Genomic DNA, 11,948 nt, shown 5'->3' with positions numbered 1-11,948 from the left:
CTTGCTCTCGTGTGTCTAAGTGCATGTGCATCTCTGTGCAGAACGGAATCACGCCTCTGCACATTGCAGCCAGACGGGGGAATGTGATCATGGTCCGTCTCCTGCTGGACAGAGGGGCGCAGATAGATGCCAAAACCAAGGTACAGCAGACACCTATCCCACCGTTTCCTAAACTCTTGATTCACTTAATGCATTCGATGCATCATTAACTTAATTACTGACATTCGTCTCTTTCCAGGACGAGCTGACTCCTCTGCATTGTGCGGCCAGAAACGGTCATGTCAGGATCATAGAGATCCTGCTGGATCATGGGGCCCCCATCCAGGCAAAGACCAAGGTAAACCATCTGCTGTAGATACATGAAGAAAAGGATAAACTCCTTCACTTGTTTTTTTATTCTTTAACTAATGAAGATATAATGTGTAACAATTCTATGTTAACATGTCTAAAAAAAACTAGACAGACAGAGGAAAAACACATTGCTAGCCAGTTAGTCTGTTTTCTACTGTCCAATCTGTGTGGAAACGAGCGACCCAAGGGGAATATGGGACAAGAAATGGTGGTCTTTATTTTTTTTAAATTTTTTTTTCAGAACGGCCTGTCTCCAATCCACATGTCAGCGCAGGGCGACCACATGGACTGCGTCAAGCAACTCCTGCAGTACAATGCAGAGATTGATGACGTCACAATGGACCACCTCACTCCTCTGCATGTGGCGGCACACTGTGGCCACCACCGCATGGCTAAAGTACTTCTGGACAAAGGGGCCAAACCCAACTCTCGGGCACTGGTCAGTGACAAACACTGAGGTTAACACACACTTAATGCACTGTTCTTTATTAACTTAGTGGTGATAACTGCCCCTTTTTTTTTTACAGAATGGTTTCACCCCTCTGCACATTGCTTGTAAAAAGAACCACATGCGTGTGATGGATCTCCTGCTCAAACACTCTGCATCATTAGAGGCTGTGACTGAGGTGAGGGATCAGGAGGGAGAAAAGGAATGAGGATCATTTATCTAAAAAAGGGTTCAAAGTAAAAGCACCTCAATGTGTGGCGGTTCTTTAATAAATCTAAAATGATTCTAATGCTGCTCTCTTTCTGAACAGTCGGGCCTGACCCCTCTGCATGTGGCATCCTTTATGGGTCATCTCAACATTGTGAAGATCCTGCTGCAGAAAGGAGCTTCCCCCAGCGTCTCCAACGTGGTTAGTTCCCATCTGAAATTCCAAGAGACACACAAATAACCAAATTACATCGTAGTGTCGCTGTTTGTGTCGACTCTGACTGTGTGGTTTGTCTGTTTGTGTGTGTGTGTGTGTGAGCAGAAAGTGGAGACTCCTCTCCATATGGCATCTCGGGCAGGACATCATGAGGTGGCAGAGTTTTTACTGCAGAATGCTGCACCGGTGGACGCCAAGGCCAAGGTAGAGCTTTCACACAGCACCATCTGTGTATCCATGGACACAAACAAAAGATTCCTCACTGACGTATCATAATGTGCTGAAAACCTAGTCTCGTTTTATTAAATGGAAAATGGACAATATTTATGTGCCACTTTTTCAGTCTTGCTGACCACTCAAAGAGCTTTACAGTACAAGATGCACTCACCCATTTAGACATACATTTATACTTTCTATTAAACACCATTCACACACTGTCCGCACAGCCACCGGAGGCAACTTAAAAGCTCAGTGTCTTGCCAAAAGCAGACCGGAGCAGGGATCAAACCAGCGCCCTGGTTAGTGGTCGACCCTCTCTCACTCCTGAGCCACAGCCACAAAAACGTAGCTTTGCTCTCCTGAAGATTTATGCAAAAGAGCTTTGTTTCAAAACAGCCTGAATTTGACTGGTAGTGAAGATGACAGTGAAGACACTTTAAGCAGGATGATAGAAGACCTTCTTTTCAGGTGTCTAACACATTAAGCTGTTACATTGCATCTCAAGTCCTCTCTCCTCCTCCTCCAGGACGACCAAACCCCTCTGCATTGTGCTGCTCGGATGGGCCACAAGGAGATAGTGAAGCTGCTGCTGGAGCACAAAGCCAACCCCAACTCCACCACCACAGCAGGACACACCCCCCTGCACATCACTGCCCGGGAAGGTCATGTACAAACCGTCCGCATCCTATTGGACATGGAGGCTCAGCAGACCAAGATGACCAAGGTACGGCCTCCATTCTGCGTATTCTGCACACCCAGAGCAATATCCTCCAGAGTCAGAACCTAAGTCATTCATAACGTTGTGTTCCATTTGCTGCCTCTACAGAAAGGCTTCACTCCGCTGCATGTGGCCTCCAAGTACGGCAAGGTGGATGTAGCAGAGCTGCTGCTGGAGAGAGGAGCCAACGCTAACGCTGCAGGGAAGGTAAATAAAACAAAAAGGTCTTTGATGTGTGGGAGGAAGGATGTAATGTAGCACATGCTGATGAAGGTTTCATCCTGTTTTCACAGAACGGTCTGACTCCGCTACACGTTGCTGTACATCACAACAACCTTGATGTGGTCAACCTGCTTGTCAGCAAGGGAGGATCACCGCACAGTGCAGCCAGGGTAAAAGAATAAAAACACAAATGCAAACACAATTCGGAATGTTTAGTGCTCGTTTCTATTTCTGACCACTCCTCGTGTGTGCGCTCCAGAACGGCTACACTGCCCTGCACATTGCATCCAAGCAGAACCAGGTGGAGGTGGCCAACAGCCTGCTACAGTATGGAGCTTCAGCCAATGCTGAGTCACTGCAGGGGGTCACACCTCTCCACCTGGCCTCGCAGGAGGGACGGCCCGACATGGTCTCCCTGCTCATCTCCAAACAGGCCAACGTCAACCTCGGCAACAAGGCAAGCACAATGAAAGAGTGATTGAAACCGTTATCTAATTTAATTTGTACTGTCATAAAGTCTGACATTTGTCCTTTGACTCCTGTCGCCTATAGAGTGGATTGACCCCTCTCCACCTGGTGGCTCAGGAAGGACATGTTGCCATCGCTGATATCCTGGTGAAGCAGGGAGCGTCGGTCTACGCTGCCACACGGGTAAAACCCCTTTTATGGCCCTTTAATCAAAACAAAACAAAGAAGAACTAGAAGAGGTCTCAGAAGTGCATAACTGTACCAAGGCCCAACAGTCCCCTTACATCCAATCAAGCTGCACAAAATTGTAGGCTGCACACATCGATAGCATAGAGTTTTTGCATCTATGAAAACCTAAATAAAACACAATGTTAAAAAGTAAAAAAAGATATTCCTGGATCTTTACCAAAATGTATTGGTTCTTTCCTGACCGCTACCATATCCCTCCAATAATTGTCCTGGTAATCCGCCCTGTAATCTTTGTGTAGTTCTGCAAACTAAAAGGCAAACAAACAAATAAACATAACCTATATTTTCACCTTTAACTGAGGTCAGGGTAATCAGTGTGGAAAATCTTTCAGTAGCGGATAGCGTCTAAGTTCTGTAGCACAAATAGCCTGATGATGTCATGGCAGAGGGTCGTGTTACCATCAATATAAGGCAGACCCTAGTGAGACCCAGATCATTCATGACCCTGGTGCATGGGTTTCACAGCTGTGTATTGACATAGAGTTGAGACAGTAGTTTGTAATGATTCATTTAAGTCTTAGTTTGTATAATGTTATCAGAAGAACAGATCCACAAACTGCAGCATTAAAGAATGACACCTATTGGACAGTATACGTTTTTATAGGATTTTAGGTGGTGGTATTCTCTGTAGGGCTCTTGTATTGCCCTTTATTATATACTGTAAATGAGAAACAATTTGATCCAATCTTTCTGAATGTTATTTTTATTATTGCCTTCTTTTAAAAATATTTTTTTTGTGCATGTGAATTTGATCAGTTGATGTCATATTTAAGACGCGGGACCACAAATAGGATCAAATCTACATAATGGGATCAAAATGTGGTTGAGAAAATAAAAAATCCATAATGACAATAATGCTGTATGACATTGATAGTTTCTCTGTTTCTATTATGCCTCTTTCTACTCTCAGATGGGTTACACCCCTCTCCATGTAAGTTGTCACTATGGCAACATCAAGATGGTGAAGTTCCTGGTGCAGCAACAGGCCGATGTCAACAGCAAAACAAGGGTGAGTGCCACCTTCTGGTTTTAAACAAGACTGCAACAAAATGGGCTCAGAGCAACACCGTCAATGAATAGGGTCGTAGTAACTGGATTTGACAACATGATCTGCTGTTTGTTTCAGAAATATATCAAAAACAGTTGTGGTTATAAACTGTTGTTTTTTACTAATATCTATATGAAGATAAATGTGTTGTGTCTAGAAATACCGTCTATTATAGAAAGTCTGGCCCGAAAGATAATTTCTGCTCATGTCAGAAAACTGTGAAAAGGCATCCATCATGAGTTCCTGCAGGCCGGTTGACATTTAGTGGACATTTACATTTTGCTTGTTTTGCATTGTCTTTGGTCGCTCTTCCAGCTGGGCTACACTCCTCTGCACCAGGCGGCCCAGCAGGGACACACAGACATTGTGACGCTGTTGCTGAAGCACGGAGCTCAGCCCAACGAGATCACTACAGTGAGCATGAACACAGCATCTCTGCCCTCCAGCTCGTTCATAAGTTTGGTTGCCAGTGATCTGATCAGTCTGCCTCTCTCTATTTGTTAGAATGGCACTTCGGCCCTCTCCATTGCTAAGAGGTTGGGCTACATCTCTGTGATTGACGTCTTGAAGCTCGTCACAGCGGAGACGGTTTCCATGGTGAGAAGTTTAGAATTGCTATTACCGTCTCTCGGTTCAGTTCAAGCATTACGAGACCATGATAATCACATGGAAATACTTATTCTACTTCTTTTCCACTTTTCTTTACAAAAGTAAATCAAGTTTAAAACATTTTCTCTTAAAGTCGTATGTGTAACTGGTTCTTCCTCTTCTGTTCCCTGCAGACGTCCACAGAGAAACATCGCATGAGCTTCCCTGAAACTGTGGATGAGATACTCGACGTTTCTGAGGATGAAGGTAGAGCAAAAAAATTGTCATTACTAAGTCTGATTTTAGTATGTTTAAACTCGTCAGATACATTTATGTATTTTTTCAACTCTTTTGCCCTTTACCCTTTTTTAGGAATTGCACAGCTAACATTGGGTATGAATGTCTCTTTCTCTCTTTGTGCGGCATTCATAGGTTGTTGTAATAAAGTGTTTGGCTCCATTTCAAGCGCACTCTCTGCATCTTTGCCTCTCTGCCTCTCTCTCGCGTCCCCTCTGTGGTGGTGCTCACTGTGATGGTGGCTCTGGTTTCTCATTGGCATGCTCCCATAGCACCCATGTCTGTAACCTCTAAACGTCCTTTTGATGAACACCCTCATCCTCTAACCGTCCAGGTTATATAACAGCAGTTCTTGCTTTTACAGTCATAGTTTTATACAGTATCTGCCGTATAATCATTGTTACCGATATCACATTTAAATAAATTGAATATTTTACTGCTCTGTGAGCATTATTAGTTCATAGTTGATTCTCCAGTCATTCTTGTTTATGTCTAAAGTAGAGTCTGCATTTTAATCTGTCTCCCTCGTGCAATAGTGTGATTTGTGTTTGTTGGACATTAGGGAATCGTAATTTAATAATTGCTATAATCAGTATTTTTATATAAACAATATATCTGACGACCAGTATATAAAAGGAGTTGATCGGATCACCCAGTGCCAGTTACCCTCAGCACTGCAGAACGAGGCTTTCAGCGACTTTCAGTGATTTTTGTGGTTTTTCGAACCTGTAATGTTGGAGTGGTTTTTTAAGAAAGAAATGTTAACAATCAACTGTATTCTACTTCCCCAGCAGTCAGACACGGTTCCCAGTTAGTTTGTGAACATATAGGTTGTAGCATTCAGTAGCTCAACAGCCAGATATTTTCCCCCATGAGTTGGTAGAGACCAAAAGCAGCTGAAAGGAGAGTGATGGTTGTTTGTAGTCCTTGCTGTAAACATGCAACCAACTTCAGAGAAGACAATCTGCTTCCTTTCTATACCAGCACACACATGATCTACACGTACAGGTGTGTGAGTACTGACAGGGATCATTACTGAGGCAGAGCTAAAACGCTCATGCCGACAGAGATTGTTATACGTCAGAGACCCCAGTTTAAAACGGAGACGTGTTAGTGTGGATGTTGCCATAATGTCTGCTCATGGTTAACGACCTGTTTCTGTTGCCCCCACATGGTCAAAAAGATCAATAATTGTAAGTTTAGCTAAGTAATGACAAAACCAAACCTGTAGGAAGTGCACTCACAGTCCAACATAGTGCGATGACACCATCAGTATCACGTTGGCTCTGCAGCTCATACAGACCCCCAGGCTGAGCTGATACAGTCACATTTAAAAACACACAGGGGACACTGACTTTCATTGCTGGTGAATTTCTGAAAATCACAGCCATTTTCAGGGGGGGTGGTAAGTAACCGGAACATCAGGGTAATACTGTACTGTGCGTTCAAAGACGAGCAAGGAACAGATTGTGCTCCTGTCGTGTGCGTTGTAGTGTCCTGATGCTGTTGTGATTGTGTTTGTAGTCATGTGATTTTATTTTTTTTGAGCAATCTCCCCACACATCACTCTGGGCCAGACGATACCTCTGAAACCTAAAGCTCAATAACTGTTTGTTCTCTAGACAGCAGATTTCTGGAATGAGATTATGTTGCTCTGTGCACAGCTACCCAGACTACGTTTACCAGAAGTCCCCTCCTGTTTCAATGTAGTGATGTGTTGAAGTGCCGGATTCATTAGCCTGAAACAGTGACCTGCTGGACTGTTGAGGTGTTTTAGGTGATCTGTAGATGTGACTGTATTTCAGTGTTTGCTATGGTAAGAGCAGTAGGGTCAGTGTACAGATCATCATCACTAATGGGTCATTTCACCAGTCCACACCACAGAGCCATCACCTAAATCCTGGGTCATCATGTTTTCTAACCCGTCTAACCAGCGGTTAACCATCCTCCTCTATTCTTTTCTCTCTCTCTTTGCTGTTTCACCAACCTGACCACGGTCTGTTCGCTCTCTTTGGCATGTTCTCTGAAGGAGAGGAGCTCTTGGGGACAGAAGGGGCCAGGTACGGGAAGATGGATGACATGAAAGACCATGATGACGATTTCCTCTCCCCCAAGAAATCACTGGAGTACGAGAGAGGGCTGGGCACAGCGTAAGGGGGGCTGGGTGGGGAAGTAGGGGGGAGAGCTGAGCTGGTAGCCACAGGCTAATAAGTGGATGGATGGATGGATGGATAGAGGGGGGCGCACCATAGACAATCACTGAACACCAGGGATGAGCTCTTGGGAGGAGGTGAGACGTAGATAAACTTCTTTTACCTGACTTGTTTTTTTTCTCTTTTCATACAACAGAAATTTCTCGCCAGCGATTCCCAGGATCCCACGAGTCTCTCCAGAGACTGTTCTCCTGAAAGAACATGTGATGGATCAGGTACTGTACTGACCAGCATGAGGAATATACAGCAACCTGACAATATTATACATCAAAGTTTACCAAATCTCCATCTTCTTCAGTGGAAAAAGTTTGCTTAAGTCTCAGTCACTATGAAAAATAATAGACAAGGACTTTGAGATGCAGTTGAAAGCCCAGAAACAAGGGAATGAGTGGACCTTGAGTAAAGATCCACTTCTTGCATTTTATCTAAAGTCAAGAATAAAATTTAGGTATTTAATGTTATTTTTTTAATTATATGGAGGGATATGATTTTGTGGAGATGCTTTAATCTAAATACACAGTTTGATATTAAAACTACGAAGAGGATACTTTCTTACTCAGCATGCACCGTGATCCAGTCATTTACAAATTCAATTTTTTGTAATATGACCTCTGTGGACGAGGATCCCTCCTCGACAGTCATTTGAAGATAAAAGATTCATTATCCACAGTCAAAATGATTACTTCAAAAATAAATACAGATAATCCATTTATCATATCCCTCTCCATATCCTCTACTATACACAGATGATAGTGTAAGTAACACAGTTAGGGTTCCTATAAAAGATGATGCTGAACTATGGTCCTTTGAGAAGTAATAGATTTTCTTTCTGTTGTAGCAACACACTCCACTTCCACTGCCCAAAGAATATGATGATGACTCACTGATTCCCAGCAGCCCAGCGACTGAGACGTCGGATAATGTCAGCCCGGTCGCCAGTCCCATACACACAGGGTCAGCACAGCAGCACTGCAGAAAAATTTAAATAAAATGATTTCACTTAATCTCTGTTTATCGGATTTGGCGGCTGATTATCATAACCCACGTCTGATGGCAGGTTCCTAGTAAGTTTCATGGTGGATGCTCGGGGTGGCTCCATGCGAGGCAGCAGGCATAATGGTCTGCGTGTCATCATACCTCCGCGGACCTGTGCGGCCCCCACCCGCATCACCTGCCGCCTGGTGAAGCCACAGAAGCTGACCAGCCCCCCTCCACTGGTGGAGGGAGAGGGGCTGGCCAGCAGGATCATCTCCCTGGGTCCAGCTGGGATGCAGTTCCTGGGGTGAGGAAGCTTGAGAGCCGCCTTTATCTAGGTGTACCTTTTATTTTAAGTGTAAATACTTCCTATAAATGGGGGGGGTAGTGAGAAAAACTTTCTTCTCTTTATCTTCTTGGAAAAGTCGTGATTATTACAATAATTACATTTGTGTTGTTCAGACCGGTGATCGTGGAGATCCCCCACTTTGCCGCTCTGGGTCGTGGCGACCGAGAGCTCGTGGTGCTGAGGAGCGAGAACGGCTCTGTCTGGAAAGAGCATCGCAATCGCTACGGTGATGAGGTGCTAGAAACAATCCTCAACGGGATGGATGAGGGTAAGAGTTCAGACACGCCATGCTTGATTTCAAACCGACGGTGCTTGGTGTCGCTTCTGAAGAACTTCAACCTCCTCTCTTCTCTCCCCAGAATTAGAAAGTCAAGAGGAGCTCGGGAAGAAGCGAATTCGCAGAATCATCTCCACCGACTTCCCCCTTTACTTTGCTGTCGTATCACGCGTCCAGCAGGAGAGCGATCTGATTGGTCCGGAGGGAGGTTCTCTGACAAGTAAATTGGTGCCGCTGGTCCAAGCCACGTTTCCCGAGACGGCAGTCACCAAGCGAGTGCGACTGGGGCTGCAGGTGAGATTGGACCATGTGGAAAAGGATGGAGAAGAGACAGAATCATTAATGCCTGTGTTGCCTGAAAAGAAAAAGCATGTTGGATGGATTTTTGATTGATTTTGGAATGATCCGATCATATCAGCCGAGTTTTCCCTGATATGACGTTCCATTTCTGTTTGCTTATTTAGCTTTTGGTATTTCTAGAGGACCTACTTTCCTTTAATTTCACACAGTGCATGCACTTGGCACCTTTATATGACACAGACTGCTCATTTAGTGCTGATATGTTATTGTTATCTTCAGCGATGTCTTTCTTACTAATGCATTTATGTCACTGGTGAAGCCCTGTATTTAGTATATTTAACTGATTAATTTGAGATGCCTGTCTCAAACAGGACCGAATGGAAAATCATCTGCAATCATGGTACAACCAGTACAACAACTGTGTTTGTGTTTATACTTATACAGTCCAATGGTTTTTGTATCACGAATGTCTGAAAATGTACTAAAGAGCCTTTTTATAAGAACTGAAGTGTTTCCCACACCTGAGCACCTTCTCTGTCAACACTATTCAAGTGTCAAGTTCAGGTTCCCTCAAATATACACACCAAAGATAGGAGAATTCACTTTTTATCACACACATATACAGCAAATATTTGTTAATAAGAGGACATATTTACAAGGAACCTATTAAATGAGCACTTTTCAACAATCTCACCTTTCTGCCTATCCTGTCACGTGAAACCAGTTTTCTTTGCACAAGCATCCATCCAACAGGACCCAGTCACATACGCACACGTTTCAGTGGCGAACCCCCCCCCCCCCCCTTCACTTCCAGTCCATTAGAGGGAAGGGGTGAATAAAACCGTTACTTCCTGAGGCAAGGCAAATCACACAGTGGCTTCACATAGAGTTCAATTTTGGTGAATTGTGACCCGCAGTATTCGCTGCCCTTGTGTGATTGTGCCGAGCTGTTGGTCCTAGCTGTTTAATGTCTTCTGCTCACAAAACATGAAATAAAAGACTTTCATCGGACTGTCAGCTGTGAATTCAAAATCAGAACATTTGGAATCTGATTATTTTTAACAGGGTTATATTGCAGATTGTACAATCGAAAATTAACTGTTTTGTCATTATTTTAGACTCAGTGATACCTTTCACTTTTACCATTTTCAGTTTGAAATAATTTCGAATATTTATTAAGGTTTCAAAGTGAAAGGGGCAATTATCACATATTTTCCGCTGTCAAAATAATTTGCAGTCTTGAAATGTCTACTTAAATAAGCACCATTTTCACAGATTTGCTGATTTGGGATTTCAAGGTTCCATTTGTGTTCACTTGATTTTTTTTTTTTGACAATTTAAAAATTATGAATATGCAGATGTGCAAATTATTAATCAGCAGGAATCATAGAAACTTAAAATTCCAAAGTCAGAATATTTTTCTCTAAACCAAAATGACAGTTTGATATGGTTTGAATGTTCCTTCAACAGCTGGACATTAGACATACAGATGAATTCATTAAAAGTGAAATATTTCTAGGAAACTAACACAGAATAAACCACACAAGTTGTTACCTCAAAGCTGAAAATAGTTAATATAACCGAATGTAGGTAAAATAGACACAATTTTCTTCTGTAGTTTTATTTGAACCATTTCATTTTCAGAATCACATTATATTGAACTTAAATCTTGCTGTAGTATCATCATGTGGCCTTATGAAACACCACAGAGCCTTTTTCTTTGATTTCCTTTTTGTATTAATGATTGTAAAAGCTTCTTGTTAACACACGATACTTTTCACAATAAAAGATGATTAAGTTCTACAACCAATGTGTGTTGCCATTGTCTTTCCAAATGTATTTATTAAAACCTTGAGGAATATTATTCACTCTTCACTTCTCTCTTTCTCTCTCTCTCTTCATCTTTAATTTTTCCCTATTCGGTTGTCCTCTCTTTGACCCTATTTTGCTCGCACATCCTCTCTCATTCTACCTGTTATCCCCAAAACATCTCAATTACCTGCTCATATCTTTTATTTTATTTTATCACTCCTTTCTTCCACATTGTCAAACCTGTGCCCTTGTTACGTTTCCCCCTTTCCCCATCGTTTACTCTCAACCTCAGGCTCAGCCAGTTCCAGATGAATTGGTTGCAAAGCTTCTAGGTAGCCAGGCAAACTTCAGCCCTGTGGTCACTGTGGAGCCTCGTCGGCGCAAATTCCACCGACCCATCGGCCTGCGCATACCCCTGCCCCCATCCTGGAAGGAGAGCCCCCGAGATGCCGGGGAGGGTGACACCACCAGTCTGCGCCTGCTTTGCTCCGTCATAGGTACTGCATGCAATGACTGGAGGTTTTGTGGGTGGATGAGTAAGTGTGTGTGTCTCTGTTTCGACGGGGCCAGTTTCTTTCGATTACGAGGAAAGTTGAGAGGCAACATTGCTGACTCGCATTGGTGATGTCAGTGCCATCGTTAGATAACAACGTTTCTTTTCTATCTTAGAGCTACCATTAGACTTATCTCTTTATTGTTTGTCGAAGCTAGATTAACCAGTTTGATCTTTCTCACCCTGCCTGTTTCCCAGGTGGCACAGCGCCAGCCCAATGGGAGGACATCACTGGCACGACCAAACTTGCCTATGCTAATGACTGTGCCGGTTTCACAACCAATGTATCGGCACGGTGAGTTCAGTTGGCACAACTCATACAAAATGTCAGCCGTTACGTATCAAGTTTAAATGTCCCTGTGCCATCTCAAGTGATCCGGTCAATCTGATGATGAAAGACAAAGACATGTTGAATGCTGTGATTACATTTCATTATG

The 11,948-nt window shown here is 43.3% G+C and overlaps 1 protein-coding gene across 1 annotated transcript in view; it reads left to right on the top strand.

The window, feature by feature from the left end:
- ank1a (ankyrin 1, erythrocytic a) overlaps nt 1–11,948 on the top strand; it is a 36,149-nt gene that overhangs the window by 10,799 nt on the left and 13,402 nt on the right. Inside the window, exons 8-31 of the mRNA XM_053421005.1 lie at nt 42–140; nt 239–337; nt 593–790; nt 879–977; nt 1,110–1,208; nt 1,329–1,427; nt 1,969–2,166; nt 2,269–2,367; nt 2,454–2,552; nt 2,642–2,839; nt 2,935–3,033; nt 4,010–4,108; nt 4,463–4,561; nt 4,652–4,744; nt 4,930–5,002; nt 5,108–5,128; nt 7,062–7,182; nt 7,382–7,460; nt 8,084–8,199; nt 8,303–8,527; nt 8,683–8,837; nt 8,929–9,140; nt 11,251–11,455; nt 11,710–11,806. Of these exons, the coding sequence (XP_053276980.1) occupies nt 42–140; nt 239–337; nt 593–790; nt 879–977; nt 1,110–1,208; nt 1,329–1,427; nt 1,969–2,166; nt 2,269–2,367; nt 2,454–2,552; nt 2,642–2,839; nt 2,935–3,033; nt 4,010–4,108; nt 4,463–4,561; nt 4,652–4,744; nt 4,930–5,002; nt 5,108–5,128; nt 7,062–7,182; nt 7,382–7,460; nt 8,084–8,199; nt 8,303–8,527; nt 8,683–8,837; nt 8,929–9,140; nt 11,251–11,455; nt 11,710–11,806 (2,981 nt within the window). The remainder of the gene's footprint in view (nt 1–41; nt 141–238; nt 338–592; nt 791–878; nt 978–1,109; nt 1,209–1,328; nt 1,428–1,968; nt 2,167–2,268; nt 2,368–2,453; nt 2,553–2,641; nt 2,840–2,934; nt 3,034–4,009; nt 4,109–4,462; nt 4,562–4,651; nt 4,745–4,929; nt 5,003–5,107; nt 5,129–7,061; nt 7,183–7,381; nt 7,461–8,083; nt 8,200–8,302; nt 8,528–8,682; nt 8,838–8,928; nt 9,141–11,250; nt 11,456–11,709; nt 11,807–11,948) is intronic.

Source organism: Pleuronectes platessa, chromosome 4 (assembly GCF_947347685.1).
Source record: "Pleuronectes platessa chromosome 4, fPlePla1.1, whole genome shotgun sequence".
NCBI classification, from domain to species: Eukaryota; Metazoa; Chordata; class Actinopteri; order Pleuronectiformes; family Pleuronectidae; genus Pleuronectes; species Pleuronectes platessa.
The sequence above is the reverse complement of the archived record's forward strand: the minus strand, read 5'-3'. Positions and strand labels throughout refer to the sequence as shown.